General features: G+C 46.8%; 1 protein-coding gene across 1 annotated transcript in view; it reads right to left on the bottom strand.

The window, feature by feature from the left end:
• The window catches only part of LOC149325109 (arylsulfatase B-like), a 67,990-nt gene that overhangs the window by 39,702 nt on the left and 9,474 nt on the right, over positions 1-18,814 (bottom strand). The window contains exons 3-4 of the mRNA XM_089562567.1: positions 16,835-16,994; positions 5,615-5,727 (exon numbers count right to left, since the gene is read on the bottom strand). Coding sequence (XP_089418693.1) covers positions 5,615-5,727; positions 16,835-16,994 — 273 coding nt within the window. The remainder of the gene's footprint in view (positions 1-5,614; positions 5,728-16,834; positions 16,995-18,814) is intronic.

Genomic DNA, 18,814 nt, shown 5'->3' with positions numbered 1-18,814 from the left:
CCACCCAGCAATCTCCGGCTTCGCTTTTGATCGGGCGACCCCTCAGAACTCGACTCGATTTACTTAAGCCTAGTACTCGTTCAGTGGTCGAGCAAAAGCAATTTCGACAAACTGGCAATCGAAGAGAACTTCAGAGAAGTTTTTTCGTTGGGGACAAAGTGTTTGTGAGGAACTCTAGAGTAGGTCCAAGATGGTTAGAGGCAACGGTGACGTCACGCCCGGGGCCAGTGTCTTATGTGCTACAGGTGACAACACCACGTGGGGTCATGGAGTGGAAGAGGCATCAAGACCACATACGTATATGGCAGGCAGACCCGGAGGCAACGTCAGCCGATCATGGTTGTGGCGCCCATGGTGAGGACTCCTGGCAGCCGTGGCAACCATCTGGGTCATCGACGGGCACTGATGAACAGAGTGCTATGCAGCCGCCGAAACAAGCAGCGGGCACAGCTGAGAAAGATCCAGGGGCGGTTGCTGCAGGAGGCGGAGTATCGACGGAAACCCTCGGTTCCGAAGACATCGATCACGACTCGGGATCTTCTCCTGGCGACAGGAGCCACGAAGCCTCAACACGACATCGGTATCCGACAAGGGAAAGACGTCCGCCGGATCGGTACACATCAGTGCTGTGATTGTGTCAACCAACTTTTGGAACTAGAGTTTGAACCGTTCACTTGTTTCTCTTATTTCTGTATAAAAACTAACCGTTTGTTATAAATGTCAACCATGTGTAATGAGAGAATGCATCGTCTAGGGAAGGGGGAATGTAGTGTTTGTATCACGATAAGCAAACGGCGAACTCACGGCCACGTGCCGGTATTTGGGCACCGCCCCCGCACCTGTCTGTATCTCGATATAAGCACATGCGTGTTGGTTTGCACGGGCAGTCGTCGACCAGCGGGACGCGCGGTCTGACGGCCGGCTGACAATAAACCCGAGTTCTTGTTGCACCTCGGCTACAGTGTCGTTTCCCCTCGCAAGACACGACATGCACAAGGACTTAATCTGTATGTTTTTTTCTCATCCGACGTATTGCTCTGTGTATTTTGGTTTACTGGGACATGACCTACTCAAGAGAGCCCGCAAAGTACTATACTTAACACGTACAGTAACATTTTTCTTTAAGTTATACGCAGAGACGTTACCAGTTAAAACATGGCTAGAAAAAAAAAGCATTTTCGTATCTAAGGCGAATTGTCGCCTTTTGATGCTCCTGAAACGATTGAACATTGTTTCATTAATTGCAAAGATGCAATACTTTTCTGGGACATTATGCAACGGACATTGAAGACAAGACTATTTCACGCTGCATTCTGTGCGATCTCTCCCTGCACTAATTTTGTCGATGAAGTCTTAGATACGTCATTTAATTGGATTACATAGCGTATGGAGAACACGCATGATGGACCGACATTGCAAATCTGTTGTTTCTGCTAAAGACCATTTCTGTAGAATAGGAATTGTATGCCCAAAACGAGCTTGAACCGGAGTGGCACTCACTCTTTGTGCCGTGTTGTTCATTGAGATGTTCATTGCATTTTTTTCTAGTTCTTTGTGGCTTAGATGTGTCGTGCCATTATATATTAGCTATGTGCCCCGAATTGACTCTTCTCGTGCTTCGTCCCGTATATGCGTTGATGTGCCACTGTTTCCTCGCACAGTAACTAGCGAAGCTGATCAACTCAATCTGCCGCAGGCTCGAATCCCAGTCGCGGGTATTTACTTCATTTATTTTTATTTACTTCTTTTACTTGGCACAAATCCACATACATCACAAACCACGTGGCACAAACAAACACATATCCTAAATCCCAAAAACATCGCGAGAACTTGCTCGAGAGTTGCTCGGAATAGGGTTTTCGCATTGAAAGGAAACCCGATGCTGCCACTGGTTTTTGAAGCCTGAGACCTCCCACTGTGGCGCGCGTGGCTCTACTTGCTGTTATAGGAGGTGCCGCGGTGCGTTGGTATGCCATTTTCCAACTAAGGTACGGCCGCCGCTGTCCGCATACTACCCTCAAATGTATTTGTGTTCATTCGTAGAGTAAAGTTGGGTACTGCCCAGAGTCAGCCCTAAACATAGCTTCGAACTTCAAATATATGCCGCACCAAAATAGAACGTGACCATGTGAATATGTGCGAGAACACCCTTCGCAGCACTGCAAGCGGAAACGAAAGTGACTGAGGCGTTATTGCTTTCGGTGACTAACTGATGTGCCATAACCAATACACCTTCACAAGACTGAATTCAGAGAGATTAATTTTTATTCCTGACTAAATCATGAGTGTTCCATAAATTTCAAACCAGATGCGCGGCAGTCTTCCTGAGATGTACGCACGGTAATTGCATCTTTGTCATACGCAAGTCACCAATTTTGTCCATCCGCTGCCGAAGTGAAGGAGGCATGGCCCCGAAAAAGAGCAATGTTTTTTCCTTTTTTTCACTTCGTCGTGTGCTAATTTATTGCTATTATCATCTGGTAGGGTGTAGTCATTCGTCCCACGAGAGGAACGTACTAGTGCATACCTTCGTCCATAAAAAGCAAAGGCTACACAGGAACAAAAGCGTATCGCCAAAGTAGCGACCGAACCTTTGACTCTTTGGTTAGCTGTCGAGCATACGACAGCCTAGACCACCCCACTTTTTTCTCTTTGTCACCGACTGCCTGAATTAATATAATTCAGTAGACTAAAAAGATATACAACAGGAGGCCGAAGAGATGTTTTACAGATAGGGCATGCAAGATGAATGTGTTGTATTAATATTATTGCTGTTTTCTCCAAACGTGCGATTACATAAGCGTCCCATGCTTTTTCAGAATGCTTTGTAAGCCTGATAGCATAGACGTAGCGATTGTAATGGCGTGCCACGCACAAAATACTTTCGCAGCAGTGCTTGTACTGACGCAAAGCTCTTCGCGGCCGCGCAATTATTAATCGGTACTCGCTTGCATTTTGGGAGAAGAATATGCGACTACTGTTGAGTAAGTGGAAGTTGAACGTTACACTTCTTAAATTCTTAGATTCCTTTCCTGGCAAGGGGGGAGGGGGGCAGATATAGGCACATTGGCACCGAGTTGCCGTTACACTGTGAAATTCGCAATATTGCAGCAAAGAAAGGCAATTGCACCTGTGTTTAATGTGTTATAAAGCAATCCATCCTGTCAAGGTTCCAAAAAGCGTCGTGTACGCATCTCAGCATCCCAAGATGTCATTCCCTGTGATGTCTATAGACCTTCCTTTCAGCAGAGTCTAGCATTCGCACGGAGGGTGACAGGGCTTTTTTCATGGACATCTTGTGCCATTTTTCTCTCTTGTTGCGTCTGCCAGCGCAAATCTATTACAAAAACGCAGGCCACAATTTAATTAGCAACAGATAAAGCATCAGCGCATGTGACATACGTCCTCTAAAAAAAGACAGAAATTAACTGAACAACGGGGGCCAAAATTCTTCTCTCTCGGTTCGTCTCATTGGGAGATAGCTAGAAGCACTTAGCCGTTCAGATCTATACCGGGATGCTTATTCCAGCAGTTAGCCATTTTGCGCAACAACCGTCCTTTCCGGGAGGCAATGGTCGTCCTTAATACAGGAACGACCAAAAATCGCCTAGGGTGTATCCGTGACATCAGTAGAGTTAAATCCTAGACCCTCGTTAAGTGTTCAAGCCCAAAAGCCTTCGGCAATAAGGGGCTTGCTGCGTTGCTCATAAGGAGGACGGCAACAGTAATTCAAGCCAAGGAAAACCATGAAGATGGAACAATCCCCGATGTTTTCCATAGATTCGATAAGTTCTAGCACTATTAGCGAGTCTGATGGTAACAATTTAACGTCGTCAAATTATTTGTTCACCAGGACTGCTATTAAATTTTGTCAGTTGTTAGTGAGCAATTGTGTTGTTTTCACTCTGTCTCTGTCCCTGTCCCTGTGGCGCCCCACCAGTATGAATTCGTACCAACTCGCCCAATTTTCAACCCTTTTGTACTAAAGCCACTCTATTTGTTCTGCAGGCGATCTAGGCACAATGTGATTTGTGTAAACGTTGGACAATGATGAAAGAAGCTACGAACGAAAGGATATTAATTTTATTGATTGATTGATTGATTGATTGATTGATTGATTGATTGATTGATTGATTGATTGATTGATTGATTGATTGATTGATTGATTGATTGATTGATTGATTGATTGAGCTCCTGATGTTTACATTTAGAGCACCGCTGTACACTGTAGAACTAAACTGCAAATTTTTTATTCATTAAAGTAATGGTTATTTTATGGCCGCGTAAACAATCTACTTCGAACAAGAAACAAAGATACTTCCGACACGGCAGCACTTTCTCGATAATCGATATACCATCAGTTTTCCGGAGCGGAAGGAGGAGGTAGAAGAAGAAAGGCAGGGAGGTTAACCGGAATAATATTCGGTTTGCTACCCTACATGGGGGGGAAAAGGGTGAGAGGGTAAAAAAATGAAAAAGAAAAGAGAGTAGCAGAAAACTAAAGTCACTATGAAAAGCCAGCGTTCGTTAAAGTCATGCCTATCATGCAGGCCAGAAGTCCGCAAGAAGCGTAGCAGTGCCTTGAACGCCTTCACCGCCGACGATCGCCGCGGCGAGTGGCCGAGAATCTTCATTTCCGTCAGTGGGCGTGGATCTATACTCCAGCGCATGGCTGATGGACTGCCTTTCGGCACTGTAGGCAGGGCAATCACAACGTCTCCAAGGGTGCAACTCAAGGAGCGATTCCTATTATCACCGGCACCTTTAGCTTTTACGACAGAGAGCTTTATGTCCTCCGCGATACTGATGTACAGTCTTTGTCAAAAGTAAGCAGGCTGCATGGTTTGCTTCTCATTCGTATAGTAAACCCCTCACGTCTTCTGTAAAGATCAAGAACTCCTTTGAAGGTGAGGGCAGGGGTTCTCCTTACCATACAGAGATTTAGATCTTGAGGGCTGGCATAATAGCTTTACTATACGACTGAGAAGCAAACCGTGCGGCCTGGTTACTTTTGACAAAGACAGTACATGTTGCAGAAGCGAACGCAATACGTGTAAAGTGCGTAATGAAATTTAGTAGAGGATGACCACGGTTCAACACTGTCCGCTGAATTTAGGCTACGGCGCTTTCAGTGAAACGGTCTGTTTACAAGCACCCACTTCCATGTTTTCAAAAACTCCTATTTGACTTTGCATACACCCTGAAAGATATAATGTTTTGCAGTATACATTTCTGTAGCAGGTGAATTAGGAACACACGTTAGTTGCCATCGTTTTACAGAATCCTATTATTTCTTTTCTCCCTTTGTTTGGATGCGCTATGTTCCTTCCTTCAACTCCCGAATATATGACGTATGCTAGTAATGGTTTGCCCAGTTTTTATTCTGTGTAAAAACACCGTGCTTCGCCACAAAGCCAGGGACTGAAGACTGAGTCTGTAGTGCTTTTTCTTACATTCATGCCAGATACATATGCCGTGAACTACAATCCTTGCTGACGGAACTCACCGATTGACAAACTTTCACTTATATTGGTCATTGTCGCCCATTCGGCCGTCGTCTGCAGAAAGATGGTAAATATCGAAATGCAGATGCGCATAAGGGACATACACTTACTTTCCCCACAGCGTACGTGTGGTACCCAAGCTTGCGCAGATGCTGAGCCATGGTCAAAACGGTGGTGTTCATGCCGCCCTCCTCAGCGACATACATAACATTATGCTGAAGACCTGCGCAAAGCAAGCGTGCGTGAAGGAACATGCAAAAGTTTGCAAAGTGGCGCGCGTACGTTCAATCTAATTCGGAACAGTGCATGAACCCGACTATCGTAAAGTGATTTTGTGGCCTACATCTGCGATTTAAACTACTTTCCAGCCGGGGCGAATGAAACTTGTAAGGTTTAAAGAAAATATTCAAACCGGACGCATGCAGTTCCTTTTTTTTTATCTTAGCGTCCTACTATCAAAGGAAAGGGCATTTTTGCAAAAGGGAAGGTAGGACTGGACATGTGACGAGACAGTTTGTCGATTTTTTATCATCCGGGTGTTACCATCTTCCATTTTTATCAGCTGCTGGTGTGTATAAAGAGCAGTGTTTCCCGAATAAAAATTCAGTTGTAAGTCCAGCGCTGTGTGTGTGTGTGTGTGTGTGTCTCTATCTTTCAGTCCGTGTCTTTTAAGCGCAGGTATATTTCAATATGGTAAACCAACTCGCCCAACAAACCACTCTGCTATCCTTGTAATCTCTTGCAGCGGCCGGGGTGAAGGTAAAGTCCGGTTTTGTGAAACAGCGGGAAAAAAATTCACTGGGCGACAGTCTTTTGTTCGTCAAACATGCAACATAGTATACTCTTTACTGACGTGCGCGTTGAGTATATGGTATAGAACTAAAAGGGGCCAGTTCCCGCGGTGACAGGCTTTCTTGACAGTGACCAGAAGGCTACTGGGGTGGAGCGTCCTTTATTAGGTCATTTTTCCAAACTGTTCGGCCGCGCGACGGTGTTCCTGACATCCTAGTGAGTTGCACATTTCGTTCCAGGCTAATTCCAACGCTGGGCAGCTAGCGTCATCTATGGACGTTCCTTGTAACTGGGTGGGCCTACCAAAATCTTCATAATCTGGAAACCTGTTTTCTCCTGGACTTTTTAGACTTCGAAATTTCGCAGTAGTTTAAAAAATATGCCTTTATAACGAATTTTACAAAATACAATATATACTCAAAGAAAACTGTGCAGGAAGACAGGGAATCCATCGGCAACGTAACTTCATATTTGTGAAGTAGGCTTTGCCGAAATACACCACATCGTTGCATAAACAGTGGTGTTAACAAATTTTTGTTTATACTTAAAGCTGCAAGACACGAAAAGAGCTGCGCTGATTGCTGGATATGAGACCTGCAGGAGATATGAGCCGGCCTCGTGAGTATATTGTTTGCAGCGCGATAAAATTTCTGGATACCAGTGTCTTGCTAGACTTCCTTCTGAAAGCAGCGATACAATTCTTAGGTAATCGTCGAGCTCATTCCTCTGTTTTAGTGGCGCTTTTAGTGGAGCAAGAGGAAAACTGAGCTGTTTGGAAGGTCAGCGCTGCTTTAGTTTGGCAGGCGACAGCAAGCAGAAATTGCAGAGAGTGCGCTTGTTCTCTGGCATCGAAGGAGTGTGCACAAGGATAAAGTGTAAGGGCTAAGCTTGACAGGTCGTTTTTTCTGCATCATCGTACAAGCCTCCCGCAGAGTGCCACGGCGCATGCACCCTCTAAACAGACATATCGGCCAACCCTGTCTGGTATATATCGGGATCCTTTCGTGATCTTGCAAAAGACCGTAGAAAATGATAAAAAAAATCATAAAAGCATTTGATACTCGGAGTCAGAGAGATACTTTAAAAGAAGGCATTTTTAGCTTGCAAATAGCTGAAGCTTTGCTACCGGACAATAGTTAAAAATGATAAAAGGTAAATGAACGCTAAACAATTACATGCTTTCATAACTTACAAGTGCTGACGAGAGATAAGCCTCTGTGTTTTGTAGGTTTAGTTTTATCACCGAATTCTCGCAGCGGAACCACACTCCCTATTCTTCAAGCAGTACCAAATACCATTGCGCCAATTGCTTGCTTAAAGAATTTTCTCGACTGACTTAAATGCGTTTAAAACGAAAAAGGATTATTCTGGGCGTCTTCAGGAAGTTGTTGTAGATTACTGTAGCGGTGAGGGAATCTATCGGACGGCATTGTTATGCAGGGTCGCTCAATGACACGCATGTACTGCAAATAAGACCGACACTCTATCATTATGACCTGATCAACCGACGGGTTAACTGCGCACCACTATTTTTCAGGACTTGGTTTCATACAGACGCTAGTGTAATAAACAAAAGTGGAATTTAGTTTGTTTTATCAGTGTCCCTGAAGCTTCTCACACTATTTGGTACCGGTCTAACGCCTATCACTTGCTGGAAGTGTAAAAGAACAGAAAGAGCGTTTTTTTTTTTAATACGGTCTACGCGTCTTTTATATTGTTCAAGATTTGCGAGGTGGCAGCAGAGCACCAGAGCAAGATGACCAGCGTGGCAGGCTTCTAGTTCGAACAGCCCGTGCCGGGCGAGCGCTCCGAGCACGCGGTGTTTATCTTTATTCTCCTCTATCGCGGGCTGGTAACGCCGATCTCAGCGCCTGCGCTTTATAGTGTCGTCGGGCGCTATACGGCCCCCCGCCTAGACGGAACGGCGAAATGTACGGGCCGACGGAGCAGAGATGGAGTAGCCACGGCGGCAAGCAGGTCTGCAGGTGGGTCGGCAACATTTGAGGGGAGCTCCTGGGACGTGTCTCGAGATACGCGGGTTTGAGTCGATCGAGAGAGACGACCTTTTCACGACCATCGAGGAGGATTGTCGCTGACTTTGCTGTCCAGTCGAGGACGCGGTACGGGCCGTCGTATGAGGGGGTAAGAGGCGCCTTTACAGCGTCTCGCCTGAGAAAAACATGCATCGAGGAAGCAAGGTCTAGGTGCACGAAGACTTGGTGGGCAGGTGAGCGAGGCGGCACTGGGCGGGGTCGCAGCGTAGCACCAGAGCAAGGTGACCAGCGTGGCAGGCTTCTAGTTCCGAACAGCCCGTGCCGGGCGAGCGCTTCCAGCACGCGCTGTCCATCTTTATTTTCCTCTATCGCGAGCTGGTAACGCCGATCTCCGCGCCTGCGCTTTATAGCGTCTTCGGCTGCTATAATGTCCCGGTTTGCTCGCCCTAGTACCAACTCTAGTACTGCTCGTCGAATAATGCTTGAACATCGCATGAAAAAGGTTTCAATGTCACTTTTCAAAACAAAACCACGGAAAATTATGAAATAAAAATTCGATAAAATTAAAAATTGTGTACCTGGGCATTGAAGTTAGCTCTTCTATTGTTGCGTGCGTTCTTCACTGCTTTACTGAACTCGCACACACGAGCGTTAATAAAGAATTAAAGGATAAATACCACAGACGAGATGCACAATCAGCACAGGTGGTAAGAATGAAGTTCAGAATGTTGGAAAAGTAGCATGGTATACTAGTCGACTGCATCCTTAATGTGAGGTCGAAAATGTGGAGAACAAGCCTAAAAATTCCGTCGTCTCAGCAGTAAAAGTGAACCAGGGATTTTACTGCCAGGGCCATGTTTTGCTGGGAAAAAAAATCGCCAAAGACAGGAATGAAAATACAGGGCCATGAAAATACACCAACACTGAGTGCTAAAAATGACACAAAGCCTGTACTATTTTCAGATCACTGCTAGTGTATGCGTACCGGGAGGATGTTTTTAGAGGATAGAAAGACTACGACTTCTCGGCGCGCAGGTAGGCAACACTGGAAACAGAAACAGAAAATGCACTTAACAAAAAATGATCTCTGGTCATGCGGGAAAGCTGTTTTATTTAGAGCGCTGGTGGGCAATGAACACGTGTCTGCCACAGATGACAGTGTGCGTCGTTTGCTAAGCGGACTTCTAAAGTTACCGAAAGGTACTGAAAAGAAAGAATAAAACGACCGCTACCCGTCAGCCTTTCCTAGCGTTACGCGGACAGTGGAGCGACGTGGCAAGCATTATGTTTGCTGCGTGAGGCTACAAAGCGAGCGCTTCCAGAGCTCGGAACGCATACGTAGCATTTCTAGTTGGAAACAAGTTTACCACGCCCCAGTTTTAAACCACGTGAACTAAGTTGACTTCGCCACTGTGGAATGAATTTTGTGATGAGAGTGAGAGCAACTGAAGTAATGTTCACTAAAAAGTAGTTATAAGCTTTTCACCTTTCTATAAGGAAAGTGTCCTTTCTGTTGTCACATAATTTTAAAAATGCACAACGATGTGACGAGCCTTAGTCCACAGAAACATTTATAAACTGAGCGCCCCGGTGTTTTCAGTCGGAGGGAAACGATTAAATTACGCAGCTCAGAGCAAGAAATGTTTTTGCCTCAGTGCATTTCTATTTTTCATTATTGTCGGGTAGTGCATGAAATCCTGGGTTGTTACGAAGCGATAGGTATTTATATTCTGCCAAACCTAATAGGACGTGAAAATCTCAGGTTTCTGGCCATGTGGCCATCTGCCATTTCATGATTTACTGGTTATTGGACTTGTCGATTTCTTCCGGGTGCAATTGTTTGTTTGTTTCTTTAAGCTGCAGAATAATCCTTTCTTTATTTGCACCCACTCTTCCCTCTTTCGATCTCTTAACGTTGCACCTATCACTTTCCTTTCCATAGCTCGTTGCGTTGTACTTAACCTAAGCCGAACACTTTTCGTTAGCCTCATAGATTTTGCCCCATAGGTGAGTACCGGCAATATACAGCTGTTGTATCCTTTTCTCTTAAAGCATCTTGTTAAACTGCCATCATGATCTGACACAACCCGGCATATGCTATCTACCCGATGGTTACTCTTCCAATTATTCCCCTCTCATGATCCGGAGCAGCGGTAATTACCTGTCTTAAGTACACATATTTCCTTACCACATCCGGCAGCTCGCTACCAGTTGTGAACTGCTGTTCCCTTGGGAAACTGTTGACCATGACTTTGGTTTTCTGCATGTGAATTTTCACACCTACCTTTCTGCTGTGCCTGTCTAACCACGACGCGATCCGCCTTCAAAACGACGCCGTCATCAGGAAAAGCTTCTACCACACGCCCCACCTACAATTCACATATCTGACGAAGCCGTGACCCGACGCCGAAGACGACATGCAACGCCAGAGCCAGGACATCCGACTTAGAAGTCGTTATCGACGGCTAGAAAGTTACCGCTCTAGTCGACACAGGAGCCGATTATTCGGTGATGAACGGACCGTTCGCTGCGCAGCTGAGGAAAGTAACGACCGTTTGGGACGGCCCACAAATTCGCACCGCAGGGGGCCACCTCATTACGCCATCAGGACGATGCACAGCGCGAGTGACTCTCAAGGGACATACCTATCCCGCGACCTCCGTTGTGCTACGGCAATTTTCCCGCGAAGTGATCTTGGGCATGGATTTACTTAATGAGCATCAGGCGATCATCGACCTGCGATCCAAGATGATCACACTTTCCTCGTACGAGGCAATCCCGTCGACGAGATCTCCGGAACATCACGTTGCGCTGAGTGTCCTGGAGGAACAAGTGAGTGTCCCACCCCGCTCAAGCGTCATCATCACCGTAGGCGCCACGGAAGCGGATAACACTGAAGCCATTATCAAGGGGAACATGCAGTTGCTTCTCGACCGAGGAATCGGCATCGCCAGAGGCATCGCACATTTCCGCAAAGGACAAGCCGAAGTATTCCTGACAAACTTCAGCGAAGAATACCGGCACGTTAACAAAAGAACGACGATTGCTTTCCTCGACGAAATATCCGACGTACGAGACTCACTCGCCCTCTCCGATCCATCCGTAGAAGATTCACCTGACCAAGAGAACTCGCCCACTTTCGACATAAGCCCAGCCCCGCCCCGGACCAGACAAGACCAGATCCGCAATCTCCTTCGGAGCTACAGCCAGTGTTTCTCGTCGTCGCCAAAAGTCCGACAAACGCCAATTGCCAAACATCGCATTATGACCGACCAGCACACCCGACCTCTCCGCCAGAGCCCCTACCGAGTGTCGCCGCGAGAACGACAAGCCATCCGGGACCAAGTGGAAGAAATGCTGCGCGACGACGTTATCCAGCCTTCAAAGAGCCCCTGGGCGGCACCTGTTCTAGTGAGAAAGAAAGACGGTGCACTTCGATTCTGCGTTGATTACCGGCGCTTGAACAACATCACAAAGAAGGACGTCTACCCCCTCCCTAACATCGACGACACACTGGACCGGCTCTACAACGCCAGGTATTTCTCATCGATGGACCTCAAGAGCAGCTACTGGCAAATTGAGGTCGATGAAAGAGATCGCGAGAAGACCGCATTCATCACTCCAGATGGCCTCTTCGAGTTCAAGGTGATGCCGTTTGGTCTCTGTTCCGCACCAGCGACATTTCAACGAGTAATGGATACAGTGCTGGCAGGCCTGAAGTGGCAGATTTGTCTGGTATATTTAGATGACGTCGTTGTCTTCGCCTCGAGCTTTGAAGAGCACCTGAAAAGGCTTCGAACAGTACTAGACGCAATCAAATCGTCCGGGCTAACCTCGAAAGCAGAGAAGTGCCACTTTGCCTATGAAGAGCTGCTGTTTCTAGGCCACATTGTTAGCAAGGAGGGAGTACGCCCAGACCCGCAGAAAAAAGCTGCTATCACAATGTTTCCGCCACCGGCCGGTAAGAAAGCTGTGCGCGTATTACCGTCGTTTCGTCAAAAACTTTTCGCGCATCGCCGAGCCACTGATCCACCTGACAAAGGCAGATGTGCCATTTAAATGGGAAGCGCCGCAAATAGAAGCCTTCAAGGAACTTCAGCGCCGTTTACAGACCCCACCAATCCTAGCGCACTTTGATGAAAACGCCGAGACTGAAATTCATACCGACGCAAGTAGTGTGGGCATAGGCGCTGTCATCGTTCAGAAAATTGACGGCGTGTAGAATGTCATCGCGTACGCTAGCCGTTCCCGGTCCAAAGCCGAGGCTAATTATTCGACAACTGAGAAGGAGTGCCTTGCCATCATCTGGGCTACGTCGAAATTCCGCCCCTACCTGTGCGGACGACCGTTCAAGGTGGTCAGCGATCACCACGCACTGTGCTGGCACGCCAGTTTAAAGGACCCCTCCGGCCGCCTTGCACGATGGAGCCTGCGGCTCCAGGAGTTTGATGTAACCGTCGTTTACAAGTCCGGACGTAAGCACTCTGATGCCGACTGCCTGTCACGAGCCCCTGTAGATGCACCGCCGCCGGACGACGATGAGGACGCCTTCCGGGGACCCATCAGCTCCAGCTCTTTTGTACAACAGCAACGCGCGGACGCCGACATAAAATGCCTCATCGAATACATGGAAGGCAAGGTTTCTTCACCGCCCGCCTCGTTCAAGCGAGGATTGTCTTCGTTCTGTTTACAGAACGATGTCCTCGTGAAGAAGAACTTTGCAGCGAACAAGCGAACAAGACAGCCTACCTCCTTGTTGTACCTGTAAGTCTGCGCGGAGAAGTTCTTCAGGCCTCACACGACGAGCCGACAGCTGGACATCTCGGGTTTTCACGCAGCCTCCGCCGCATTCAAGAAAAGTATTACTGGCCCCGACTGTCCGCCGATGTCGCACATAATGTGAAAACCTGCCGAGATTGTCAGCGACGAAAGACCCCTCCAACCCGGCCAGCAGGATTTCTGAACCCCATTGAACCCCCCCTCAAGGCCCTTTCAGCAGATCGGCATGGACTTGCTTGGTCCGTTCCCGAAATCAACATCTGGAAATAAGTGGATCATTATAGCGACCGACTACCTGACCCACTACGCCGAGGCAAAAGCCCTACCGAACGGAACAGCAGCAGAAGTCGCCAAATTTTTCGTGGAGAACATTCTGCGACACGGCGCCCCAGATGTGCTCATTCACGGCGGAACTGACGCAAGCCATCCTCCATTACGCCAAACCAGCCACCGGAGAACAACTGCATACCACCCACAGACCAACGGACTGACCGAGCGCCTCAACAAAACCATCGCCGATAGGCTCCCCATGTATGTCGATGCCAAACACAAGACCTGGGACGTCATCTTGCCTTACGTAGTCTTCGCCTACAACACCGCAGTGCAGGAGACCACCCAGATGACGCCTTTTAGGCTCGTCCATGACAGAGAGGCCACGACCACGCTGGACGCCATGCTACCGAACGTTAACGAGGAAAATAACGTCGACGTCGACGCCTACCTAAAACGCGCAGAAGAAGCCCGAAGGCTTGCCCGATTAAGGATCAAAGACCAGCAGCGGACTGACGCCACACGCTACAACCTACGACGACGCAACGCGGAATACAAGCCAGGAGACCGAGTCTGGGTTTGGACACCCATTCGCCGCCGAGGATTGAGCGAAAAGCTTTCGCGACGCTATTTCGGCCCGTACAAGGTTCTTCGTCGGCTTGGTGAATTGGACTACGAAGTCGTCCCTGACCAAATGACTGAATCCCAGCGACGCCGCGTACGACCCAAAGTAGTCCATGTTGTACGCCTAAAGCCCTATCATGCACGCTAAGGGACGCCGTGTTTCCACATTCGGTGCTTATTTTTGCACAATCCGTTTTTGATTGTTGATAGCCGCATTATGTTCTAAAGCATCGAGTCGATGCTTCTTTGAGAGGGGAGTAATGCCGCGAATCTTTGTAGCGTTTGTTTGTTGTGTTTATTGGTTCATGCTTCAAGGCTGCCGGCGCGCCGCTTTATCGCTTCGTTTGTGGCGCAAGACGCGCCTAGAATTATCTTGATTGATCGCATCCAGGCGGACCCGATTCGACTTGGTGCCAGAAAGTTCTAGAACCTTTCACGCTTTATCTGGAAGGTTCGCTATCAGCTTTAAAAAGAGCACGGCTGACAGCGGCGGGCATTCTGTTCGACGACCGCCGAGCACGCTGGTTGCTACGCCGCCGCCGAGTGATTCGGTTCTTTGCGGGCGCAAGTCAGCCCGAATAAAGAGTTTCGTTTCGAAGACGTTCTCGCTGTGTTCCTGTTCGCCGGTCTTCAGTCACCACTACGTGAAAATATTATAATTAATATTTATTTATGGTCATAACAGGTACATCTTCAATAAAACAAGCTGAGCGGATCCATAGTCAAAGGCTATGGATTTGTTTCTCGATATGGCGGGAGCCTTCGACAGACTACCGAATTCCAAACTTAATTACAAATTCCAGCCGAATGGACTTGCATCCTATTTTGTCGAGTGGATTAAACCTTATCTGAGAAACAGAACTCAGTTTGTCGAGGTAAACGCTGCCTATTCTAAAACACTTGCTGTCACTTTCGGAGGCCCTCAGGGAAGCGTGTTAGGACCGTTACTTTTCTGAATATATATAAATAATCTAATAGATCAAATTTCCCCTCCACTAACTCTAACACTGTTCGCAGATGAATGCGTAGTTTCTTGAATAAACAGCGCGAACGAAGACGAGCACAACAGACAAGGAAACGAACGACACAGCGCTGAACCGAAATAACGTGCATTACATGTAGCTGAAGCCACAAGGGGGATAACACGAAGCGGGTCAAAAAGATACCCCGTAGGAACGCCCGAAGAACAAGAAATAAGTTGCGTTAACACGTTTTGGCGGGCTAGTTGGTTAAGCAGGTTAAGAACGAGCGCTGCTTCGTTCGTTTCATTGCCTTTTGTGCTCGTCTTCGTTCGCGCTCTTTATTCAAGATGCTTAACCAACTAGCCCGCCAAAACGTGTGAATGCGTAGCTGACAAAAAAAAAACATATCAGCAGCAGACCTCCAGACGCTTCGAGAACCCATGATAAAAATATGTCGATGGTGTGAAAAATGGAATATGAACCCTAATATAGACAAGACTGTGTTTCTGCGGATTACTTGGAAGAAAAATGTGAGCTCTTACCAGTAGCACCTTTTGAACAGTAATATTCGCGAGGTTCCCTGTTATAAATACCTTGGAGTCACTCTGACTAACAGACTAACTTGGAGCGCTCACATTTCTGAAATCTTCTCGGCCGCGTTCACGAAGCTCTGCTTCTTAAGACGCACCTGAAACACACTCCTAACAACATAAAGTTAATGGTATGTGATACTTTTAACAGTTCGAAACTTGAATACACGTCTGCTATATGATATCCGCACACTCAAGAAGTTATCAAACCGAACTGTTTCAAAGAAAGGTGGTTCGTTTTGTTTTCAATGAATACAGATGATCCGACTCTCCAAGCAACTTACGGACGAAAATAAAACTCTGCTGCTACTTGTGCGCAGCAAAAAAATCAATCGCAGTTCCCTTATTCATAAAATTGTGGCAGGTAAACTCGGAATTATTTCTTAATTTCTCAGCCATTGCAGCACTACAAAGACCCGCCATACCAAGGAACGCTCTTTACAGCCTCTTTTTTCCAAAACAAACGCATACAAGCACAGTTTCTTCTCACAAACTATTTCTGACTGTAACGCACTTCCTGAATGTTTTTCGGGCTACCAATGTTGAAAAAAAATTCAAAATTATTTCCTGAATTACATCTACGTAGAACTTCTGTACTTTCGTGCTGTTGTGCTTTTTTGTTTGCGCAATTTTGGATGTTCTGGTTTCATACTTTTTGCAATCTTTGCGTGAAATGCAATGTATCATTAAAATTATTTTTGTTATGATTGCATTGTATGCCCATCTTGCCTGGGCCAATCTGGCCTGCAGAATAGTGCGGGCCAATCCCCCCTGCGGTATAGTTAAATAAAATAAATACATAAACACCAATAACTTTAAGTCTTGTTTTCTTTTTTCTGTGTTTCCTAGTTTTCTTTCTTATGTTAAACATTTTTATCGCTGCCTTCTGTAATAACGCTCTGTAGTATCGGGGATTTTATCCAGGCTTTCACGGAATCCCGTTTGATCAGATAGTGGTATAGTAGAATGTGGCCTAGATCTCTTTGGATGACGTGGAAATCGTTGCTACAGAAAGAAACCTATCAGTGCGGCTGCACTTGGAGTCCTTGATAATACAATCTACGCCGAACACTATCAGCAGAACCAAAAGAAATCTTCACCCGGCTTACGCAAAATCATTACGTCGACTGGTCAAAGCTACATAAGCTGCATCCTTATCAGCCGGTTATTCTTTGTGAACAAGGAACCTGTAGCGGTTCCGAAACGTCAACTAACCCCTTTTTCGACGTGGTCAGTGACCCAAGTATACATTCTAGTATCGGGGTTAATAAATTAAATTGAAGTAGCTCAGCAATGGGCCGATGAGGACGCACACTCACCGAGCCTTATTGGGTAGAGCCCTGTGAGGATAGCGGCCCTCGACGGCGTGCATGTCGGCAGCGTGTAGTACTGGCTGAACAGAGCTCCAGTTGCAGCTAAGGCGTCCAGGTTTGGCGTTGGTATCTGGCAAGCGCCGAAGAGTGAGGTGTCTGCCCATCCCTGAGTGTGTAGTAGGAAGAACATACTTGCATCACTGTGGCTCTTATGTAGAAGGGATAATCTGCGCATTTTCATTGTGGTCTGAAATGGGGCGACAAATTTCGCATCAATCTGATTGGCTTTCTGACTCCCTCCGTCCGAATGTCACCTTTCGAGACCCGTCGTCTCCTTTCACGTCCACCCCGACAACGTCCCTTCGGCAGCTTTTCCTCTCCATCTCTTCTCCGCTGGTCGACTACTCCATAAGCCGTTTCGAGTCCGTTTAAGTCTCTTCATTTAATCCCACTTCCCCAGACGCAGCCTGTGCTCTGACGCCGAGGGCCCACAATTGGTGCACTGAGTGCTCGCCCTTCAAGGAGGCCTGAAAAGGAACTCAGGATCAAATCAAGCCAAATCTGGTCAAAATACCTGCTGTCCCCAATCCCACCTAATTCCCACAACCCAAACCAATTTCCAATTTCCCATTTCCAAACGCCCACCCCATCCCTCTACGTCCCAGGGGAGATCAGGGGAGTCTCCCCGGGCCCGCTTCCTCGGCGGTGGGTCGCTGAAGTAGAGATTTCCCTATTGATTTCTTTCCACCTTCGGGTGGCAAAAATCACAATTGCCCTCGGGCCAAATCTTTTATTTTGCCATTGGGCTTATACCCGCGATACATTAGTGGTGCGGGAGAGGCAAATTTTCTTATTCATTTTTGTCGCCTCAACTACCATTTGTCTTCGTGTGACTGTGACTTTCACTGTGCTGTCTTTTTGGTTTCCGCTAGTTTTAGTTTTGTTTCCCTTACTCTATCGTCTTCCCTTGGAATAATTTTATTGTTTTAGCATTTAGATACTTTTAATATATCTTTAATTGATTCTAAGCTATGTAAAGTATTGCTGATCTGGGCTTCCTATCTCTTTCTCTTATGTTGATTTTACGTTTTTTTAGAGGACCAATGAAAGGAGTGAAAAGGATAACACCTAGCTCTTTCAAGATATATAAGCATCATGCAACTCCCCCTTTTCTACCAGACATGAGACTGTCTCCCATACGTCAGGTGAAATAAACTTCAATGTTGACTCCCGAGAAAGAGCGCTGAAATTCATGCACAAAGGGTCAGTTCCTTATCTCGGCGTGTACTATTAGCAAGGAATGAAACGCGAACAAGAAAACTGAGGTGGCAACACAAAAACACCAACATATTAGCTCCTAGAGAGAAACTGCAAGCGAGATTGGTTAACATTTCTCGAGAAGACTGTTAGCGCTTTCGCAATTCAATTAACCTGAGCTTTTATTCAGCTTCCCGTGGCTCAGAGCTTTTTACTTTGCTGTCCTTGGCTCAGTTGTCTTGTTCGCGTTTCATTTCTTGCTGATAGTACATGGCAAATAAACGACAGTTCACTTCGACAGGCACAATCTGAGTAAAGACCCACGAAACTCTTTCGATATATGCTTCTGAAACGATTTTCGACACATTAGGGTGGCAGATGATCACCTCACACTTGAACCTTCAAATGCAAATGTTCAGCCAACTCAGACTCCACATGAGGGGTTTAGTTCGCTCTCTAAGAGTCGGTTACAAGGTATTTATTCAAGCAGGAGAAAATATTCTGAGCTTATACTATCCTCACTGCACGGTTTTGGACTGTTGGCGCAGTGTATTGTTCCGAAAGGGCCGCTTTGTCGGGGAGTGCTTTGAATCATATGTAAGTCGATTTAGCGCTAAAGCAGTACCTAAGTCATGAAACTTCTCCGCATCTCTAAGGGAGAGCTTGGTGCGCTGGCTTAAAACAGCGGCGCGGCTGTGCTGGCACAGTCGAGGAGACGACGCTGTCAAG

The sequence above is a fragment of the Amblyomma mixtum genome, chromosome 10, assembly GCF_055824585.1.
Source record: "Amblyomma mixtum isolate Tamu chromosome 10, ASM5582458v1, whole genome shotgun sequence".
NCBI classification, from domain to species: Eukaryota; Metazoa; Arthropoda; class Arachnida; order Ixodida; family Ixodidae; genus Amblyomma; species Amblyomma mixtum.
The sequence above is the reverse complement of the archived record's forward strand: the minus strand, read 5'-3'. Positions and strand labels throughout refer to the sequence as shown.